We start from the raw sequence: 23779 nt of genomic DNA on the forward strand, positions 1-23779 counted from the left end.
TCGGGAGCTCGCAGGTCCCTAGTAGGAGATTGATTTTCAGGAGCTTCCGCAACAGCCGCCCCGAATCGCGGAGTTTGAATCGGCCCGTCGCTGGGCCTTCCATCGCTCGGTGTGGCTTAATCGGCCACGGGACATACCATCACCCGCCGGGGGCTTTAACATCAAGAGCCTCAAAGCAGCAGTTTGACTGCCTGACCGCGGGAGTAGATCAGGGAAGAATTAAGACTTTTGCCTTCCATCACAGTGAGGAGGTTTGGAGATTTACTGTGATGGATGTTTGTGTGGAACTGCGTTGATTGTGTGGGTTTTTTTTTTAATGTTTTGACTGCAGGGAACAAAATTTTGTTCAAAGCTTTGTTTGAATGACAATAAAGGCATTCTAATTCTAATTTATCTCTGCCTTAATATCCACTGACCTGGCCTCCACAGCCTCTGTGGCAAATAATTCCATAGATTCACCACCCTCTGATTAAAGACATTTCTCCTAATCTCCTTCCTAAAAGACCGTCCTTTAATTCTAAGGCTATGACCTCTGGTCCTAGACTCTCCTGTAAATTGCTCGTTCTAAGCTTCCCCCCAACTTGAACAACTAATCTTTATTTTGACAATGCACAATTACAGTTCAACTACTGTACCTATCCCACCGCGGGTTCGATCCTCGTATCTGCCTGATCAAGCCCTCTAGGCCTCGCTCAAACAGAGACACTCCAGAAGGTCATGCAGTCCCAAGCGCTCTCCCAGAAGATCGATGCTGGACCTCGTGGTAGCGAGGTTTTATATGTCCCGGGTCCTCGAGGGGCCGAACCACATGGGGGTGGTCTCTTAATAATCCAATTACCCCATACGTAAACAGACATTTCACTAAACCAATAAAACAGCAGCTCAATACATTGTATTCAAACAGGACTACTCAAGGAAGCCAACTTAGAAACATCTACCCTGATCTGCCAGAAACCCAGACAAGGCTCAATGCCTCATCCAATCAATACTCGGCAAAGTAGAACTCTGCAACATTATTTACAATTGTTTACAAGGTATATGTCTGGTTTGCAGCTATCCAATCCATTCTATGCATTTTGCACCTAATTGACAGGAGTCAATTTCATAGCCAGTGTATTATTTTCGAACCATGGGCTTCCAGCATCTTAAAAAGATTTATCTGTGGCACTCTGTAGAACACCTTCAACTGATATTGGTTTACTTTGTTACACTGATATGAGAGACTGAGATGTACTGGTGTGAAATACCGAGATGCACTGATAATATGAAATACTGAGATACACTGTTATGAGATACCATTGCATGCTATCCAGGCATATTATACCACACGTGAGCACAATCTGTAACGCAAAATATAGTGTTACAGCTACAGAGAAAGTGCAGATAATAAAAGTGCAATGGCTCCATCAAAGTAGGTTGAGAGATCATGAATATCTCTTCTGCCAATCGATCATAGTGGAGACAAAGCTGTTCCTGAAACATTGGTACATGGATTCAAGCTTTTGTATCTTCTGTCTGAGAGAAGAGAAAAGCTAGACTGATGTGGGTGTCAGTGGGCCTGGTTTGCTTGATGGACTGGGCTCTGTCCGTATTGCTCTGCAATTTCATGCTGCCTTAGCCAGAGCATTTGCTAAACCAAACTTCTGGTTAAGATGCTTTAGATGGTGCATCGGTAGCAATGTGTAAGAGTCTTTAGACTGAGAGATACAGTGTGGAAAAAGGCCCTTCAGCCGACTGAGACCGTGCCGACCAGCGATCACCCCATACACTAGCACTATCCGACACACTCGGGACAATTTACAATTTTACCAAAGCTAATTAACCTACAAACCTGTACATCTTTGGAGTGTGATCGGAGCACCCAGAAAAAACCCACATGACCACAGGAATAACGTACAAACAGCACCTATAGTCAGGATTGAACCCGAGTCTCTGGTGCTGTTGTGCCACACCCATTGGAGGCATTTCAAATTATCTTGATCTTCTAAAGAAATAGAGGCATTGATGTGTCTTCTTGGCCATTATGTCAATATGGTTTGGTTAGGTGGTATTGTTGGTGATATTTACTTAGGAATTTTAAGCTTTTGATCATCAGCCCCATTGATACAGACAGATGTGTATTTTACCCCATTTCTTGAAGTTTTTGCTGACATTAACATAGAAACATAGAAAATAGGTGCAGGAGTAGGCCATTCGGCCCTTCGAGCCTGCACCGCCATTCAATATGATCATGGCTGATCATCCAACTCAGTATCCTGTATGTGCCTTCTCTCCATACCCCCTGATCCCTTTAACCACAAGGGCCACATCTAACTCCCTCTTAAATATAGCCAATGAACTGGCCTCAACTACCTTCTGTGGCAGAGAGTTCCAGAGATTCACAACTCTCTGTGTGAAATTTTTTTTTCTCATCTCGGTCCTAAAGGATTTCCCCTCTATCCTTAAACTGTGACCCCTTGTCCTGGACTTCCCCAACATCGGGAACAATCTTCCTGCACATTGAGGAAGAAGCTGTCATCTTGATTTCATGCTTCCATGCTCCCTATCTTCTCCGTCTTGTCATTGTTTGAGTTCTGACCCACTATGGTGCTGTCAACTGTAAACTTGTAAATGGAGTTGGCGTAGAATTTGGCAGTGCAGTTGTGAGTATGGGAGTACCTTATGCGGCTGTGGACGAAGCCTTGCAGGGTACTGTTGTTGAGAATTATTTTGGAGGATGTCTTTTCACCTTTCCTTACTGATTACAGTCTATGGGTCTGGAAGTAAAGCATCCGATTGTAGGGTTGGGGGAAGGGTGGTGCTTGGGACGGTGCTGGTGGTGAATTCTAGTTTTCCGGAGTTTTTAATTAACATTTTTATTGGTGCAGCATTGTGAAAAGCTCTGAAAAGGCAATCATCTAAAATGTAAAATCTGCTTCCACTCTTCACAAATGCTTACGTTGATTGCCGTATACACTAGCAGGGTAAGGTGCAGGTGGGATGAAGAATGTTGCTTGCAGTGAGTGACATCACAGGCACTTGGACTAAAACAAAAATCTCCATAATACTAAAACTCTTTGGGGGGGTGTGTGTGTTTTTCTTGCTCGCATGGCGGCAGCAGACGGCGCCCGACACTTGGTGGCGAGGGTCAGGCCACAGGCCCTGGCTGTAGCCGAGCCTGGTGCTCGAGCTGGAGTGATAGCCGAGCCCGGGGCTTGGGATGGGGCTGTGACTGGGGCTGAGAAAGAAGACGAGCCTGGTTCCGTGATCAGGGGCGAGCCCGGAGATGAAGTCATGGCCTGCACTATAGCCCAGGTGGCGGGCAAGCTGACGGCTGAGGTCTACAGCCAGGACTTGAACCAGTTCCCTGGCGCTGCTCTACGACCTGGGTAGGTCCTGGGGCAGTGAATGGGAGTGAGGGGTGGAGGATTGGGGAAATGAGGAGGAGGGAAATGGGGTGGGGAGTGGGGTGGTAGAGGGGGATGGGGGGTGTGGAGGAGGGAGATGGGGAGGTGCAGAGGAGGGAGATACCCCCTCCCACTTTACCCCCTCCCTCTCTACCCACCTCCCTCTCCCTTTCTACCCCCTCTCCTTCCTCTACCCTCCCTCTCTACCCCCCTCCCTCTCACTCTCTCTACCCCCTCCCTCTCTCCTCGCTCCCTCTCTACCACCCCTCCCTCTCTACCCCCTCCCTCTCACTTTCTCTACCCCGCTCCCTCTCTACCCCCCTCCCTCTCACTCTCTCTACCCCCCTCCCTCTCTACCCCCCCCCTCCCTCTCTACCCCCTCCCTCTCTCCAAACCCCCCGCCCCTCTCTCCCACCTCTCCCTCTCTAGGGATTGAAGAGGGAGGGTGAAGAGGAGGAGGAGGAGGAGGGAGTGCTGGGGGATGAGGAGAAATGAGACGTGCCTGCGCAGTTGGGGGCTATGTGTGAGTGGTGTAATATTGCATTGGGGGAACTACTTGCGTTGGGGGAACGGATGAGTGGTGGAATCTAGTGTTGGGGGAGCAGACCCACTTGGTCTAGTATAACAACAAAATTATAAATAAATTGCATATACAAATTCCTAAAGAGAGTGTTTTAAAAAGAAATACATTAGTGCAAAAACATAATTCGAAAAACTTGTTGAAAGGACCTATCCCTGTGCTGTACTGTTCTATGTTTTGTACACTGATATGTTATTGTCACGTGTATCAAAATACAGTGAAACCAATTTTTGCAGGCTATCCAAAAAAAAAGGAAGCAGTGCAGAATATAGTTTAACTACTGAGAAAGGGCAGACAATAAAGACTACAAGGGCTGCAAAAAGGTAGGTTGGAAGATGGGGAATAAATCCTTATTTTACAAGAGACGTGTTCAATAATTGGATAACAGCAGGGAAGAATCTATTTAATCTGGTGGTACATGGTTTCAGGCTTTTGTATGCCCGATGGGAAAGGGAAGAATAGGGAATGACTGTGATGTGAGTAGTCCTAGACTAATTGGCTGCGTTTAATTTAGAGATACAGTGTGAAACATACCCTTCGGCCCACCAGGTCCGCACCGACTAGCGATCCCCACCAGGGACAATTTTTACATTTACCAAGCCAATTAACCTACAAACCTGTACGTCTTTGGAGTGTGGGAGGAAACCGAAGATCTTGGAGAAAACCCACGCAGGTCACGGGGAGAACGTACAAACTCCGTTCAGACAGCGCCCGTAGTTGGGATCGAACCCGGGTCTCCGGCGTTGCATTCGCTGTAAGGCAGCAACTTTCCTGAGCCATTGTGACGTTTAGATGTAGTTGTGGTGAGGTGAAGCTGGTTTGTGTGACAGACTGGGTTGCTAGCTCCCTGCAATTATGCGATTTCTTGCATAAGCAGAGCAGTTGCCAAACCAAGTTGTGATCCATCAGTAGAAATTGGTAATAGTCATCAGAGACATGCGTTTTTTCCTTTGTCTTCCTAAGACGTAGAGGGGTTGAAGTGCTTTCTTGGCCATAGCGTTAATGTAGTTGGACCAGGGCAAATTGTTGATGATATCTATCTCTGTGAACCTGAAGAACTCTCAACCATCTCTACTTCAGCACCTTGTATATTCCACCCTGTTTCCTGAAGTCATTTTGCTGACTTCATAGGAGATTGTTGTCTTGTCACCATATTATAAGCTCTTTATCTCGTTCCTGTACTTGGTTACATAATTCTTTGATATCCAGGCCACTAACCGCCATCCACAGGAGGAATGCAATAGAATATTGTAGGAAGGAATTGCAGATGCTGGTTTACACCGAAGATAGATACCAAATGCTGGAGTAACTCAGCGGGCCAGGCAGCATCTCTGGATAAAAGGGATGGGTGATATCACCCATTCTGTCTCTCCAGAGATGCTGCCTGTTCCGCTGAGTTACTCCAGCATTTTGTGCAATTGAATGTTATTGGTTAAAGCAGTCGGAATGTGCAACAGCAATGGGTCAGATTTGATCGGCCAAGATTTAATTGAGTTGAAAACATCAATTTCTGCTTGGATGTTGTCTAGCATCTAGAATGCAACGAAGCATTTGAATCTGTAAATGTGCACCTTTTTGCCCTCGTCTCCATTGAATCAGGTCAAGATCAATGCAGCAGGAAAGTTAAAATAATCACCCCTTCATCCAGCACTCTAATCCTTTGGGCACTGTTTGCTGCTGCCATCGCTTTTTATTTATTCTGCAGCCTTGCTTAGAGTCTTCATTTCCGCCGTTGGAAATGAGCCACAATCAAGTGCTTCGTGTAGCTCTGGTGTTCAACTTGCTTTCCTGCTTCTCTTGAAGACTTTCATGGCATGGTTCCTCTCTTGACTGTGTCCTCTTTGGCGTATTTATCCTTCCAAATTCAGGCAAGAACTGTTCGGGTTCCCTAAAGTCTTCCATCTCCCCATTAAGTTATAACTGTTTAAGCTTCAGCAATGTGAGTCGATGACACTTCAGCAGATGTGTTTGCTTGACTCAACATCCGGCGCTTGAACGTCCCATGATTGAGCTTGGAACTCGTGAACTCAAGAAAGGAAAAGCTGGACTCTGCTCCCCTTCCTGAATTTTGCTTGATGAGCCCAATGGGATAAGCATTGGCAATGCACAGGATTGTGTTTATCTGTGATGCCTGATGTTGCTAAATCATAAAGTCCTCTGTTGTGATTAAGACATGGTTAAAATTAAGGAACACATGTGGAATCACATCTCAGCAAAAAGCCTATAGATTTTTATCTCAGGATGGGGAGAAAAGTTGGCAGACAAAGATTGCTGATCAAGTAATCTGTGCAGACACAGTTGTTTGAAAATTGCAAGTTACAACTTCTGCATCTGGATGCAAACTATTTGCTCTGCTCCAGATGGTCTGCACAGATCAACAAGCGGAAAGTGTCATTAATGATCTGGCAGCTATTTTATTGCGTTTGCTCCTATTTCTTTGGAGAGGCACCAAATGCTCTTTCTTTCAGGTATTTTTACGCCCACGAGCACGGTACAATGTTCTCTGATACACAGTGTATAAAGTCAAATGTTATTGATACAGGAAGAATCGACTGAAGAACTATGGATCGACTCTCGTACCTATCTCAACTCTGTCTACACTTGTAACATTGTTGTAATTATGATATTGTAGCTGTGTCTGAATCTGCGCACATCTATATTTGATATAGTGGTAATTTTGTACACAATAACTTGTGTGGTGGGCCCTCTTACTTTTACTTTTAAATCTTATGTTTTCTAAAATAAAAGCTTCTATCCTGTGTACTTTCAATGGGTATGAAAGAACTGTAGATGCTGGTTTACACTGAAGATAGACACTAAAAGTTGGAGTAACTCAGTGGGTCAGGCAGCAGGACACAAAATGCTGGAGAAGCTCGTCTATCTTCTGTATCTTCAAAACAGTTTCTATCACATCAAGTAAAACTAATATGTATTTCAATGTCTTGCAGAACTATGCTGATGGCGTGCACTATGAACAATTGACCAACAGGGAACTGGGATCACATGACAACCTTTCTACATCCTCATTCATGAATTCTCGACTTGTAGGTATGTCCTAGAGCAGTGTGATTGTGTTTTTTGTAAATGTCATAACTTGCTAATGTGAAGCAGCTATTTTTGCTGCATTTCTCTCCAGCCTGTATATTCTAAGGTTATTGGTGCAGTACAGATAAAGATTAGAAACGGGTTTGTTTATATAAGCCATCCTAGGGTTATGAATATCCGACTTCTGGATGTCCTTGCATAAGAATGAGCTGCCATATTATTACATTCATACGTCCGTTTTAAGTTTTAAGTATATATATATATTTATATATGTTGGTGTGTGTGTATGCACGCACACGCACACACTCGATTCTGTGAACAGCAAAACTAATTTCCAGTTTTTTCACTTTCTCCACTCTCTTCATTTTCACTGATTGCTCTTTCTTATCACCATATTTAGTGAATTTGTGTATTTTATGACTTGCCGACAAAATCGACTTGGAAAACGGAATTCCATTTTGTTACCCAGAAAGAAAGAAAACCACAGAGACAAATAGCAGAACTTCTGTAGATGATAGTGACGAATAAATGGATGAGAAGGATGTGCCTCATCTGTATTGTATAGTTCTTTTGAAGCACACGGTATACTTTTCTCCACCATTTTAACTTTCTTTCCCATTTCAAAATTATCCCAGCTTGTTTCCCGAACTTGATCTAAGTGGTTGTTTCACATGAAACCAACAGGTTGTCCACTTATAATTTTTCTTTCTTGATTAGGTATTGATAGTACAGCGAAGTTGAACTACCTTCCGAATTAGTATTGCGGCTAAGAAACATTAATAAATAACCGCGAAGCATTATATAATGTATATAGTTTGAAGAAGTGTGACTGTAGGATGATGAGCTGTGTTGTTATTCATTTTAAAGTATATGTGTTGATTACTTTATGCATTTCACCAAAATCTTAGGCTTTCTACTGCGCCATACCCAAGAACAAATATAGCATGACATGGTTTTGGGTATAATGCATAAAGGTATTGAAATATGAGAGTGTATGTCTCTACGGGTATTGCTCATGCTTCCATTAGCTAATGTTCTCGTGCTATCTAGAAAGAGTGTGACGTGTGATGATGTTTTACTTTTAAAATCAAGTGTGCACAAAATGACCAAATAACAGTTGATACATGTACGGTTATGTATACGAAAGAACTGCAGATGCTGGTTTTAACCAAAAATAGACACAAAATGGTGGAGTAACTCGGTGTCAGTAAGGCAGAATCTCTGGAGAGAAGGAATGGGTGAGGTTTCGTGTCGAGACCCTTCTTCAGACTGATGTCAGGGGAGTGGGCGGTATGGAGATAAAACCCAGTCAGAAACAGTGAGACTGGTGGGAGAACTGGGAAGGGGGAGGTGATGGAGAGAGAGGGAAAGCAAGGGCTATTTGAAGTTAGAGAAATCAATGTTCATACCGCTGGGGTGTAAGCTATACAAGTGAAATATGAGGTGCTGTTCCTCCAATTTGTGCTGGGCCACAATGGAGTAGGCCCAGGACAGAAAGGTCAGTGTGGAATTGGAGGGGGAGTTAGCATTGAGCAGTCATGACAGTTATGTGTGCTATGCAATCAGATGAATGGCTGTCCAATTATAGGTTAGGAGAGGACATAACATGACAATTCGCTGTCGTTGGGACACTGAATGAATAAACCTAAAACTTTTCATTGAAATTAGCTTCAGCTCTTATGACGTCGGGAAGATAAATTGCCTGAGCGGTTTCAAGTTTATTCTATTCAGCATCTTATCTTATCCTGATTTTTGTTGTGACCTGTAACTTTTCTTTGGCAGTTGACTTCTTACAATTTGTGTGTGCCAGGCCTGTCATTTCGCTCTGGTGGGTATGATGTATGTGTAAGCCTTGGCAATGAACATCAGCGTGCTTTGTGACAATGAGAAACTCTGCCAAGCTCAGCCACGTCCTCACCTATATTAGTAGATAACAATCAGGATCAAGAACAGAGCAGTTATTTATTTTCCCTAACTCACAAGACCTGAAGTTAATTGCTGCAGGCTTTCCACCATTCTGGCTGAGATTCTCTGACTCTGTGCAGACCAGGGTTTTATTCCAGCATTATTGTGTTCCGTAATGTTTTGATATTCTTCGGATAAACATCTTGAGTCGTAGTAGTGGAACTGCTTCCTCCAAACATATTATTAGGATGTTAGCCTTTCATGTCTCACGAACGGACTACTTGAAAGCGATTGCTAACTAAATAAAAATGTTTACTTTATTTCCTAATTTGAGGAAGGACACCCTTGCTATTGAGGCAGTGCAGCATAGGTTCACGAGGTTAATCCCCGGGATGGCGGGACTGTCATATGAGGAAAGATTGGAAAGACAGGGCTTGTACTCACTGGAATTTAGAAGGATGAGAGTGTATCTTATAGAAACATATAAAATTATAAAAGGACTGGACAAGCTAGACGCAGGAGAAATGTTCCCAATGTTGGAGTCAAGAACCAGGGGCCACAGTGTAAGAATAAAGGGGAGGCCATTTAAAACTGAGATGAGAAAAAATTTCATCACCCAGAGAGTTGTGAATTTGTGGAATTCTCTGCCACAGAGGGCAGTGGAGGCCAATTCAATGGATGAATTTAAAAGAGAGTGAGATAGAGCTCTAGGGGCTAGTGGAATCAAGGGATATGGGTAGAAGGCAGGCACGGGTTACTGATTGTGGATGATCAGCCATGATCACCATGAATGGCGGCGCTGGCTCGGAGGGCCAAATGGCCTCCTCCTGCACCTATTTTCTATGTTTCTATGTTTATGAAAACTGTGGAATTAAAAAATAATATGTGTGAAGAAAATATCTGCTGTCTACTGTGGATAGGGCAATACAATGGCAATGCAGTAGACTGCAGATACTTTCTTCCCACATATTATGTAAGAGAAAAAGTTTCTTCCCAACCCCTACAGATGCTGTTCGATTCACAGAGGTGCTCCAGAAATGTGTTTATTTTTGGTCCAGCATATGCTGTCTCTTGTGCCTCCAATTTATTACCTGTGTCTGAGATATTTTTTAACAATTTATTGGCATTTACAGGGTAGCAACATAAACTAGAGTTGCAGTGTAATCAACATCACTGAGAATTTGCTGTTCCCATGGCTGTTCGTGCCTGATAATTACTCCCATGTTCTTTGTTTATGCTGGTTAGCTCCCCTGAGATTCAGGGTGAGCTAGCCAGTTGGATACAAAATCAGCTTGAAGGCATGAGCCACAGGATGGTGTTGGAGGGTTGATTGTCAGACTGGAGTCCTGTAATCAGCAGAGTACCACAGGGATTGGTGCTGGGTGCACTGTTCTTTATATTTGGATGGTTAATGTCTGGATGGCACTAAAACTGGTGGTATTGTGGACAACGGGAAGGTTATTTCCATTTCTGGAATCTTGAACAACTGGCCGAGAAATGGCAGGTGGAATTTAATTCAGATAAATGCAAGATATTGCATTGCGGCAAGCCAAAACAAATCAAGGCAGGATCTGCACTGTAAATGGTAGGGTCATGGGGAGTATTGTAGACCAGGGACACCTTAAGTGCAAGTACATAGTACCATGATGGTGGCCACACAACTGTGCAGAGTGTCCATTTTCTGCCCATGCACCTGTCCAAATGGCTTTTAAAGGTTGTTATAATACATGCCTCACCTACTTTATGTGGCAGTTTTGTTCCATATATCACCACCTTCAGTGTGAAAAAGTTGCCCCTCGGGATCTTATGAAATCTTACCCCCTTCACCTTAAACCTATAACCTCTTATTCTTGATAAGAATACTGTCCCGATTGTCCGTGCATTCAATCTATCTATCCCCCTCATGATGTTGGACACATCTACAAGATCATCCTTTAGACTTCTGCGCTCCAAGGAATAATGTCCTAGCCTGCCTAACCTCTCTCTATACATAAGGCCCTTGTGTCCCGCCAACATCCTTGGTAAATCTTTCCTGCACACTTCCCAGCTTAATGACATCCTTCCTATAGCAGGGTGACCAATACTGAGCATTATGCTCAAAACGCTGCCACACCAACGTGTTGTACACTGTAACATAACATCATAACTTTTATACTCCATGCACTGTACTGAAAGTCTTGACCACCCAATCTATCTCTGATGCAACTTTCAGAAAACTACCAACTAGCACTCCTAGATCCCTCTGCTCTAGAAAATGTACCAGGACCGTGCCGTTCATTGTGAAGTTCCGGCCCTCGTTTGACTTGCCAAAATACAACACCTCTCACTTATCTGCATTAAACTCCTTTAGCTGTTCCTCTGCACATTTGTTCAGCTCATCAATATCCTGCTGTACGTTTTCAAAGCCATCTTCACTATCTACAATATGACCCACATTGGTGTCATTTGCAAACGTACATATCATGCTTTCTACATTCTTGTTGATATAAACCGCAAACAGAAAGTGGCCCAGCATCGATCCTTGAGGCACAACACTAGTCGCAGGCACCAGCCCAAAAATAAAACAACCCACCACCATCACCTTCTGCTTCCTTCCAAGATGCTGATTCTCTATGCAGTCAGCTAGCTCTCCCTGCAGTCAGATAGCAATCCACATTCCATAGCATTTTACTGTGAGGAACCTTCCCAAAGGCCTTGCTGAAGTCCACACCGATAACATCTACTGCTTTGCCCTTGTCATCCTTTTTGGTAACTTCTACAAAACTGATTTGTGAGCTAAGATTCCCAAGTACATAACCATGCTGAATATCCCAAATCAGCCCCTGTCTGTCTAAATGCATATATATCTTTTAGAGAAGGAAATCTTGTGTTCTTGTGCAGTCTGGTCTATGTGTGACCTCACTCACAGAAGACTGTGATTGCTCTTAAGAATCTTCTACAGTGACTGTCCATGATTGGCGGGATGATGTTTTTTGGCTATGGCTTATTTAATGTGGGCGGCGCAGCAGTAGAGTTGCTGCCTTACAGCGCCTGAAATCCGGGTTTGATTCAGACTACAGGTGCTTGTATGTACGGAGTTTGTACGTTCACCCCGTGACCTGAATGGGTTTTCTCCGAGATCTTCAGTTTCCAAATGGCATGCAGGTTTGTAGGTTAATTGGCTTGGTATAAATGTTAAATTGTCCTTCATGTGTGTAGGGCAGTGTTAAACTGCAGGGATCGCTGACCGATGCGGACTCGGTGGGCCGAAGGACTTGTTTCTGCACTATACCTAAATTAAACTGACTGTCCATGGTAGGATGGGGGGGGGGGGGGGGGGGGGGGGAGATAGGTAATAAATGTTGGTCTTGCCAATGTAGACCTTATTGGAAGGAATAAGGAAAAGTTAATGGTGAAAGATTATTCTGATTGAATAAAGTTGCTGCCCGCTGGTGGTGCAGTGATATTAAGTGTCCTATCATCAGGACACTTCGTTAGGATGATTTTTCTTTTGGCTGTGCCCCAGATGAATGATGCTTTGGAAAGTTGTGGGTGTAGTGTGGATCATCATTTGTGATCTCAAAAGATTTCACATCTGTTTGAGGGATTTGACCCAATGCCTCCCAGATTATTTTGTGCATGAAATGCTTCCTGTAAAATAACCCTCCACATCGTTTACAGAGGCCACTTTGTTGTTTGTGATGTCTGTTAGTGTGTTGTTCGTGTTATTGGTTGTATAAGCCGCACAAGAAGTCCCGAAAAGAGCTGGCTCACATTATCACGGGTGATCGTATACCAAAGACATTATGCTTTTATAACTGGAACTGAACTTTGGAAAGTATGCACGTCTGTAAACTAAATATCTTTAATAAGAATATTTTAGTGGGCAAAGCAATCATGGCCTTTGTGAGTGCCGATGGCCATGACAAAGGCATGGTTTAAAAAAAGTTTCAAAGCTCATATAACTGTAGCCTGATGGTAGCCGTGTTCTTTTTACCAGCATTGATTGGTAGAGTGGAGTACTTCAAAGTTGATTAGAACTTGTGATGACCTTTCTCAAAGCCGTCCTGTCGGTACATAAAGCATATTTGTCAAAGCCTTTGGTCACTGTCCTTCCAGCGCATCTCTGTTTTGGATTCCCTGAATTGTTCAATTATATTTCTGTCAAATAAATTGGAACTGCTGACCATAGTAAAAGCTACTTTAGATATGTGAATAGGAAAAAATTAGTTAAGTCAAATGTGGGTCCCATGAAGACAGAAACAGATTTATTTATTACTAGACCAAGTTCAGACCTGTTGGGTCTGCTCCCCCAATGCACCCATTCCATACACGTAGCCCCCACAGGAGGCGTGGTCCTCCAACTCAAGCCGTTTCCGAATGTAAGATTCCAGCACTCCCCTGCCTCCCTCAGCAGTGGCCTTTAAAAAAAATTCCAATTGCACTTGCCCTGCATGTTGCAATAGCAATTCGCCCTATCCCTCATGTTAGGTGAAAAGTTCAGAGTGTTCCTGTGTTGCAACATTGTATCGAAGTGTGTTGGAAGCTGGGAGGAAGGATTTTAACAGTTAAAATCTTGTGAAGGTTGGCATTTTAAAAACTAATCATGAATAACTCTAATCATGAATAAATATAGGATGAAATCTTCAGTAAAGCTAATCACTGCATAGTCGAGCCATTGTGACATCATCAGTTGAAGCCGGTCATTTTAAATTCAAAGTCTTTTGAAGTTTTTAAACTTTAATCAGTAATGTCGAGAAATAAATCATAAAATGTTCAGTGAAGGTGATCTCTGCCTAGAGGGGAAAATTGGCAATCAGAATATGTAAAAATTTTACCATTACCGTGTAGTATTTTTGCAAAGAGGTAAAGACACACACACACACATACACACAAATATACACACAAACAAGATCAGAGTTTTAATAAGTACTAGACCAAGGGGGACCCGTTGGGTTCTGTCCCCTCAACACCGGGGGGGGGGGGGGGGGGGGGGGGGGGTGGTCAGCCTGCGGCATCACGCACACATACCAGGTGTCACACACATACTAACCCCCCCTTGATATTATATTAATATTATTCATTCACTCCTTTTCCCCATCCCCCGACCTATCCACTCACCACCAACTGCGCAGGCACGTCTGGAGAGGAGGGGGGTAGAGAGGGAAGAGTGAGGTGGGTAGAGAAGGAGGGGGGTAGAGATTGAGGGGTGGGGGGGCATGGCATCACAGGGGAGGGCTGGTCACCCATCGGTCCCAATACTCACCACTTCCTAGAGAGGGAGAGGGCAGAGAGGCGGCGGTTAGAGAGGGAGGTGGAGGGGGGTAGAGGGGAAGTGGGGGTAGAGAGGGAGGCGGAGGGGGTAGAGAGGGAGGGGAGGAGAGGAGGTAGGGAGGGTGTTGGTGGTGTGAATAACCTTGGGGGGGGGGTGGGGGGGGAGTGCGAATAAACCGGGGTGATATTTGCTGCCTTTTTGAGCTGGGGTTTCCGATTATTCTCTGTCAGTTCGCTCACTGCAGTTTCCAGTCCAGGCCCTGATTTCATAAATGTGAGGTTATCCACTTTGGTGGCAAGAAGGGGAAGGCAGATTATTATTTAAATGGTGTCAGGTTAGGAAAAGGGGAAATACAACGAGACCTGGGTTCCTTGTACATCAGTCCCTGAAAGTAAGCATGCAGGTACAATAGGCAGTGAAGAAAGCTAATGGCATGCTTGCCTTCATGACAAGAGAAGTTGAGTATAGGAGCAGAGAGGTCCTTCTGCAGTTGTACAGGGCCCTGATGAGACCACACCTGGAGTATTGTGTGCAGTTTTGATTTCCTAATTTGTGGAAGGACATTCTTGCTATTGAGGGAGTGCAGCATAGATTCACAAGGTTAATTCCCGGGATGGCAGGACAGTCACATGATGAACGAATGGAGCGACTGGACTTGTATTCACTGGAATTTAGAAGGATGAGAGGGTATCTTATAGAAACATATAAACATTTTAAGGGATTGGACATGCTAGATGCAGGAAACATGTCCCCGATGTTGGGGGAGTCCAGAACCAGGGGCCACAGTTTAAGAATAAGGGGTAGGCCATTTAGAACTGAGATGAGGAAAACACTTTTCACCCAGAGAGTTGTGAATTTGTGGAATTCTCTGCCTTAGAAGTCAGTGGAGGCCAATTCACTGGATGCATTCAAAAGAGAGTTAGATAGAGCTATTATGGCTAGCAGAATCAAGGGGTATGGGGAAAAGGCAGGAACGGGGTACTGATTGTGGATGATCGGCCTTGATCACATAGAATGGCGGTGCTGGCTCAAAGGAATGAATGGCCTACTCCTGCAACTATTGTCTATGTATACTCATTGTAGTGACAAACGCCATGGATATATCATCACTGGAAAATTCAGTTATTTTAGATATTAGAGTATGGAATTGATGTCTTACAATGCTGATGTCGGGGGAGGGTGGGGGGGCTACGTAGGTAGGTAATAACTTGCCAGTGCAGATCTTAATGACTAAGGGAGACTTTATTCTGTGTGAAAGATAATGGTCATTGGATAAAGTTGCTGCCCGCTGGTGGATCAATGATATTAAGTGTCCTATCATCACTCTGCCGGGATGATGATTTTTGGCTGTGGCTTATTTAATGTGGCCGGCACAGTGGCGCAGCGGTAGAGTTGCATGTCGTAAACCGCTTGAAACCCGGGTTTGATCCTGTCTTGAGCTTGTCTGTACGGAGATTGTTTGTTCTCCCCGTGACCTGCGTGGGTTTTCTCCAAGAGCTTCCCATGCTCCAAAAGACGTATTAGTTTGTAGGTTAATTGGCTTGGTATAAATGTAAAATTGTTCCTAGTGTGTGTAGGGCAATATAATGTGCGGGGATCGCTGGCCGGTGCGGACTCGGAGGTCCGAAGAGCCTGTTTCTGTACAGTATCTAAATTAAACTAAACTGACTGTCCATGGCGGGGGGGAATGGGTGGGGGGGAGATAAGTAATAAAATATTGGTCTTGCCAGTGTAGATCTTAGCATAGGGATGAAGAAGGAAAACTTTAAAAGATAACGGTGAAAGATAATTGTGATTGAATAAAGTTGTTGCCCGCTGGTGGTGCAGTGATATTAAGTGTCCTATCATCACTCTGTTAGGATGATTTTTCTTTAGGCTGTGGCTTATTTAATAAGCCCAGTTGAATGATGCTTTGGGATGTTGTGGGTGTAGTGTGGATCATCATTTGTGTCCTCAAAAGATTTCACATCTGTTTGAGGGATTTGACACAATACCTCCCAGATTATTTTGTGCTTGAAATGCTTCCTGTAAAATGACCCTCCACATCGTTTACAGAGGCCACATTGGTTCATGTGTGTTGTTTGTGATGTCTGTTGTGTAACCCTCACGTGTGTTGTTCGTGTTGTTGGTTGAAAAAGCCGCACAAGAAGTCCCGAATAGAGGTTGCTTCACATTTTCATGGGTGATTGTATAATGCATTTATGACAAGAACTGAACTTTGGAGCGTTTGCACGTTTGTAAACTAAATGTCTTTAATAAGCATATTTTAATGGGCAAAGCAAACATGGCCTTTGTAAGTGAAGATAGCCATGACAATGACATGGTTTTAAATACATTAAAAGCTCATAATTCTAGCCTGATTCTAGCCTGATGTTTTGCTTTTGGATTCCATTAATTGTTCAATCATATTTTTGTCAAATAAATTGAAACTGATTACCATCTACCCATGGACAATAAAGATGTAGCTCTGGAAAATTCTGTTCTCAGCTGGTCTTCCTCCCACAGATTCCACCTATACTTCACATTGCTTCGGAAAAATCCCCAATACGATCAAAGACGTCCCACCCTGGTCATTCTTCCTTCTCTCTGCTGCTGTCCAGCAGAAGGCACAAAACCTGAAAATGCACACCACCAGACTGAGGAACAGCTTCTTCCCCTCTTGTCATCAGGCTTCTGAACAGTCCTCCCATAAGTTAGGGCACTATTCGATTCACCTCGATTCCAATGAGGACATTAGACTTGTGTCTATGGAATTGATGCGTTACAATGCTGAGAGCTATACTCCGCATTCAGTATCTTCTTTGGTCTAGCTATTGAGCTTGAGTTTGACGATTGTATTTATTGTTGGATAGTATGCAAAGCAAAGCTTTTCACTGTGCACATGACAATTATAGAACTAAATCTATTGATTTACTTGTATCACTGGACCTTAAAGGGACAACATTGTTCTGAACTCCTATGTCTGACCATATCTTCATTTGTGGGAATATTTATGATGAAGGTATAATCGTGCTTAGCTAAACTTCTTTGTACCTCTCGGTACTGAGCTCGCAGAGCTTTAGCAGTGTAGAGATGGAAGCATTTGGTCTGTAGCTTCAAGAGTCAAGAGTGTTTTATTGTAATATGTCCCGGATGGGACAATGAAATTCTTACTTGCTGCAGCACAACAGAATATGTGAATATGTAAACCTAGTATATAACGGGGGAAAAGAAAAAAAAAGTAAAAGTTCAATAAATAACAAATATAGTGCAATAATAATAGTCTTTTGCAGTGCATATGGCACTGTTGACCAATATAACTAGGTCTAACATCACACACCGCTCCCCACTCTCAAGTAACGGCAATGTTTGATACAAATATAAATCCACAATGTTTTAGAACGTTCCATAGAATGTGATTTCTGCAACTTTACATCCCATTCATTCTAAATTGGAACCACCTTCTGGGGGAATTCTTCTTAATACCCTTCTGTTCCTTTAAACAGATATTTTAAAACGCAGCCTCAGGTTGCTGACCTATTCACCAAAGGGATCTTCCACTCTTTGGACTCTGTTGGACTCTTCAAAATGTTACCTTCAGGCCATTGCGAAACTGCTTGCTTTCCGAGTAGAATCAGAATTTCCTCTTCTCTCTGGATACAGCTTTTATTGGTGGCATGAGATACTTCAGTTCTGACTCAGCCAAGAAACTACCCTACACAGTTACTAGATGGTGCATTACAGTTACAGTATTTTATTACAATGTAAGGGCAGGATAATTTACAGAAATTTTCAGCCTCTGTAATTTTATTGGATTGAAAAATGGTAACATCCGACTGCAAATAGTTGGAGAATGTGTTATCTTCAGTATGTTTTACCAGTGGCATTTCTGAACAGGAAACAAGGTGTAGGGCTGAAATAAAGACAGAAAATTGTGAAAGCACTCAGTAGGCCTGGTGGTAACTCTGATGAAAGATCATTGACTTGAAATGTTAACTGTGTGTTTCTGTTCACAGATGCTGCCTGATCTGCTGAGGGTTCTCCAGAATGTTGTGTTTTATTTCAGATTTGCAGTGTCTGTGATGTTTTGCTTTAGGTTTATGGTTGTGCCATGTTCTCCTCTTTGTCTGTTTAATTAATTCATGGCTGGTCATCATGATATGAACCATTTGCTCTCTCTGCTGTTGTTCCATCAATCCTTGGAAAATGTGCATTCTGATATTCTTAAATCTTGCCTGCTCAAAAGGCCATGCCAATTTGTTTTGCACTCTGCCAGATGTAATAGTTTCTCTCATACAAGAGCAGTTACCATGTTACTAAAGGGCCTGTCTCACTGCACGAGTTTACCCAAGAGCTCTCCCGAGTAAAAAAAAAAATCAAACTCGTGGTAAGTACGTAGTGGGTACGTCGGAGCTCGTGACGTCTCTTAGCGGCTCGTAATGCGAACAGCAGGTACTCGGGAAACACGGTAAGCTTGTGAGGTTTTTTCAACATGTTGAAAAATGTCCACGAGAGCCCCGAGTACCTACGAGCGACTATTTCCGTAATTCTCCGAGTTCGAATCAGGGGAAACTTTTGAATTACCTCGTACAGTGGGACATGCCCTTAACTGTCACTCAGCCAGGCAACCAGCTAGGTGCCCTGTCCAGTAAACTCTGCCACTTCATTTATCTACATTTCATTATTGTTTTGCCCCCGAGTCTCCAAATAGGAAGCGGTTTGCATTTCAAAAGTATTATTATTATTTTGTAAATTATTTTTATTAGAAGCAATTGTACAAAGATAAAACATTCGGCATCTAAGATTATACAATTATTGTACAGCTTCATTTTTAACCTTGTAACCTGAGAATGAAAAAAGAAAAGCAAAAGAGAACAAGAACGGGAAAAAGCGAGAAGTGAAAAGATAGCTTGAAAAAGCACAAAGAAAAGACCCCCCCCCCCCACCCGCCCACCTCACCCAGCCCAGGATCGGATTTACATTTAGATTTGTGTTGCGCCATACTATTCTTGTACGATTTCGGCGAAGGGTGTCCATGTCTTGAGAAATTGATCTGGTTTTTCTGCCAAGACAAGCCTAATGTTTTCCAAATGTAGCGTCTCGGACATGTTTGTAATCCACATCCTCACTGTAGGGACTGTTGTCTGTGTCCAAAATTTAAGTATTAGTTTTTTCGCCGTTATCAGGCCATAGTTAAGGAAACGTCTTTGAAATAGTGTTAGCTCAGAACAGGCTTCTGACATGCCTAGTGTGATCAATTTTATGTCGGGGTCCAATTTTATTTTAAGTATTTTAGAAAAGATATCAAAAATTCCCCTCCAGAAGTTGTGTAATTTTGTACAGGAAGCAAAGGAATGGGTTAACATTAAGAGAACAGTTATGTATATATAGAAGGCTTTCCTCCTAACTATCTTTTAAAATTGTTAGACCCAGTTCATCTTCCCAAGTTCGCCTAATTATTTCTGACGATGGAGTTTGTAAATTTAAAAGGGTATTATAAAGGTACGATATTAACTTATTTGAATCCGACTTTCTATTCATGCATTCATCTAGTATGTCTGGAACCATATATTGACAGTCTTGGGTGTGTGATTTCACATAGTCTCGTATTTGAAGATATCTAATGTATTGGCTACCTTTCAGATGATATTTCGACTGTAATTCTTGAAATGAGAGGAGAGTCACCATCTCATAAAGGTCTCCCTGCTTTTTAATTCCTAAGCTTTCCTATTGTATAAACGTCTTGTCTAAAGTAGACGGTTTAAACGAGGGATTATTGGCGATTGGTAAGAGGAGAGATAAATTTCTCAATTTAAGGGTTGATTTCACCTGTTTCCAGATTCGTAAGGTGCTATGGATTATCGGATTTTTCTCATACGCTGATTTCTTCAAATTTATTGGAGAGAGAAGAATTGCGCCTATATTGAAAGGCAAACAATCTTCCCTCTCCATTTTTAGCCAGTTTACTTGTTGGCATGTATCGTCCATCCAATAAATTAAATTTTTAATGTTCGTTGCCCAGTAATAGTAAAAAAAATTAGGGAAAGCCAGTTGCTTTCTTTAGGTTTGCATAAATGTTTATGAATTCTGTGAGTTTTGTAATCCCGGATAAAGTTGTAATCGCAGAATCAAGTTTTTTTTAAACGTTTTTAGGGAGAAAAATTGGTATTGATTGAAATAGTACAGGATTTGTGGAAGGAAAATCATCTTTATGGCATTTATTCTACCTATAAGGGAGATTGGAAGTGTTTTCCAAAGTTGAATAAGGGCATTTAATTTGGTGATTAATGGTGGCAAATTTGCTTGAAATAACAAAGAATATTTTCTAGTCACGTAAACTCCAAGATATTTAAATTTTTCAGTAGCACTTTCACTTTTGTTCCAGTTTATTCTATTCCCTGAAAAGGAGCCGAATTCTTCTATAAGATTGAGTATGTTTGGAATATTAAGTTGAGAGTTGGTAATATATAATAGCATAATAGTAATATAATGTCTGCATACAATGATATAAATTATTAGAATATTTAGTATTACAGGTGCACAACCTTTTATCCAAAAGCCTTGGGACCAGACACTTGTCGGATTTCGGAATTTTTCGGATTTCCGAATGGAAGATTTTTAGCGTAGATTAGGTAGGTAGCGCGGGCGGCTTGAAAAGTCTGGAGCGGCTGCCTCCTCCCCGGAGAATCACTGCATAAATCTTCTTCTTCTTTCATGTGGCATGCACAGCCTAAAGTTGTAGGACAACTTTTTCTATTTGATCTTCTGTTTGTGCACGTCGAGTTGATTGCATTAGTCGAAACAGGGCAGACCACGTGAAGGTTGCAATCTTCCACCCCATTGCATAAATGTTAGTCAGTTAGTTTGGAGGGATTTTATGTGGTGGGGGGGGGTGAAGGGGGAAACTTTAATTCTTAGTCCCCTACTTGGTCTGAGAGGCGGGGAGCAGGCAATGCCTTACCGGGTCGCCGTGCAGTAAGCTCCGGAGCGCTGTGGCCGCCGACTCCCAACATCGCGGAGCTGGGGGCTGCGGGCGTCCGGCCGCGGGCGGCGCCGGTTGGAGCTCCGACCCCGGCAACTCTACCCCTGGCTGCGCGGCGCTCCAAATCCAGCGTGGCCCGCGGCCGGACGCCCGCAGCCCCAGCGCCGCGATGTTGGGAGACGGCGGCGTCGCAGCGCTGGGATACCAGCGGGGAGCGGGCAATGCCTTACTGGGGCGCCATGTCAGCTGGATTTGGAGCGCTGCGCAGCCAGGGGTAGAGTTGCCGGGGTCGGAGCTCCAACCGGCGCCGCCCGCGGCCGGACGCCCGCAGCCCCAGCTGGGAGTCGGCGGCCACAGCGCTCCGGAGCTTACTGCACGGCGACCCGGTAAGGCATTGACCGCTCCCCGCCTCTCCGACCAGGTAGGGGACTAAGAATTAAAGTTTCCCCCTTCACCCCCCCCCCCCCTCTTCACATAAAAGCCCTCCAAACTAACTGACTAACATTTAAGCAATGATTTACAGATGTTTAAGTGTCTTCCCGGTCTCCGGGTAGGAGGCAGCCGCTACAGTAGTACAGACCTGGGTTGACCGTGGGTCGTTTCGGGTCAAGTTTGGCGCCAAACGCGAGCTTTGGTGTGCAGACGACATCCTGGAAAAAATGGCCGGTTTTCGGAGTTTTTCGGTTTCCGGAACTCCGGATAAAAGGTTGTGCACCTGTATAACCATCAATGTTCGGATGTACTCTTATACTTTCAGCTAAGGGTTCAATCGCAAGGGCAAATAACAGAGGTGATAATGCACACCCGTGTCTATTGCCCGTGGATAATTGAAATTTAGGTCAGAGTGTTTGATTAGTCAGTATTCTGGCAGTCGGCTTGTTATATAACAACTTTATCCATGAAATAAAGTTTTCTCATAATTGAAATGTTTGCAATACTGTGAAGTGATATTCCCATTCTACTTGGTCGAATGCTTTTTCTGCGTCTAATGAAATGATTGATGTCTTTTATCGTTCTATGTGAGTACATTATATTAAACAGGCGTCTCAAGTTATTGAACTAGTGTCTATTTGGTATAAACCCAGTTTGATCAGGGTGTATTAATTTACTAATGTATTTACTCGCTTCTTGCCAGGGTTTTAGCTAATATTTTCTGGTCTGTATTTAGAAGTGCTATTGCCCTATATGATCCTGGCTCATCGAGATCTTTATCTTTGTTGGGTATCAGTGTAATAGTTGATTCGGCTAAAGTGTGTGGTAGCGTCTGTTCTTTAAATGCGTGTATATAAAGGGCTTGTAAACGAGGAGAGATTAATTCATGAATTTATTTATTAAATTCGTTATTAAACCCATCTGGGCCTGGCGTTTTACCATTATTCAGTGATTTAATAATCTCTTCAATGTCTTTTACTGTAATCTGCGCTCCTAGTTCTTCACGTTCCACCGCGTTAAGTGACGGAAGATTGTAATTGCCAAGGAAATGTTTAATCTTTATAGTTTCTACTGAAGTTTTAGATGTATATACATTTTGATAGAATTGTAAAAATCTTTCATTGATATATTTAGGGAGTGTAAGCCGCTCACCTTTTTCTGATCTAATATTTTGAATGGTATGATCTTTTTCCGTTTTTCTCAACTGGCGTGCCAGAAGTTTGTGCGGTTTGTCACTGAATTCAAAGTTTTTTTACTTAGTATTTTGAAATAACTTGATAACTCTTGCAGAGAGAATTTGATTTAACTTGAATTTTAATACTGCTATCTTATTGTGTTTATCAATAGAAGGATCGGTAGCATTATCTGAATCAAGCTGTCTAATCTGTTCTTCTAATTCCAATTGTTCCGTCCTGTTCTTTTTATTTTGATACGCTTGATATGAGATAATAGAACCTCTAATAAAGACCTTAAAAGATTTATTGAACGTTTTTTGTTTACTATGTTACCTATGAGTACTGTCTCTATAGACCTATTATGCTGCTGCTAGTAAGAATTCAATTGTTTCTTTTTGTTACATATGACAATTGAACATTCTTGACTCTTGACAAATAGAAGGCTCCTTGATTTTTTTTTTCCAGGCACTTCAGCCTCCTTGACTAATCTGAAATTGAGTTTAAAAATAAATTATATAGTATCCCAAAGTACATTGTAGCCAGTAAAATACTAATGAAGTCTAGTCATTTTTGTGATAATAGGAATCGCAGCAGGTGATTTACGAACAACCATGACTCGAATAAACTGGAGGAACAGCACCGCATATTCGGCTTGGGTGGCTTTAATCTAACATTATGAACATTTGAATTCTCTAGTTTTGGGCAATACTCCACCCTTTTTAAAAATCTTTTCCTCCCCCTGTTTGCACCCATTCTCCCACTATTCCACCCCTTAACACTGTCCCCTTAAAACTATATCCTTCCCCTTGGCTTTACATTTCACTCCTATTTCAAACCACTTCTCTCTTTGTCAAGAGATTTGTCTCATTTTCATCTCAAACCTTTGTCTACCATCTGCCTTTCAACCCTACTCCCCCCCATATCCAACTACTATCACATGCCAGGCTTTGGCCCACCACCACTTCTTTTCCAGCTTTCTCTCTCACTCCAATCAGTCTGAAGAATGGTCATGACCCAGAACGTAGCCCATCCATATCCTCC

General features: G+C 42.9%; 1 protein-coding gene across 9 annotated transcripts in view; it reads left to right on the plus strand.

Annotated features, from left to right (window-relative positions):
- tcf4 (transcription factor 4) overlaps window positions 1-23779 on the plus strand; it is a 617800-nt gene that overhangs the window by 153442 nt on the left and 440579 nt on the right. For all 9 annotated transcript variants that reach the window (XM_033033210.1, XM_033033191.1, XM_033033173.1 and 6 more), the window contains one exon: window positions 6915-7014. In XM_033033210.1, coding sequence (XP_032889101.1) covers window positions 6915-7014 — 100 coding nt within the window. The remainder of the gene's footprint in view (window positions 1-6914; window positions 7015-23779) is intronic.

This window comes from Amblyraja radiata, chromosome 1, assembly GCF_010909765.2.
Source record: "Amblyraja radiata isolate CabotCenter1 chromosome 1, sAmbRad1.1.pri, whole genome shotgun sequence".
NCBI lineage: Eukaryota > Metazoa > Chordata > Chondrichthyes > Rajiformes > Rajidae > Amblyraja > Amblyraja radiata.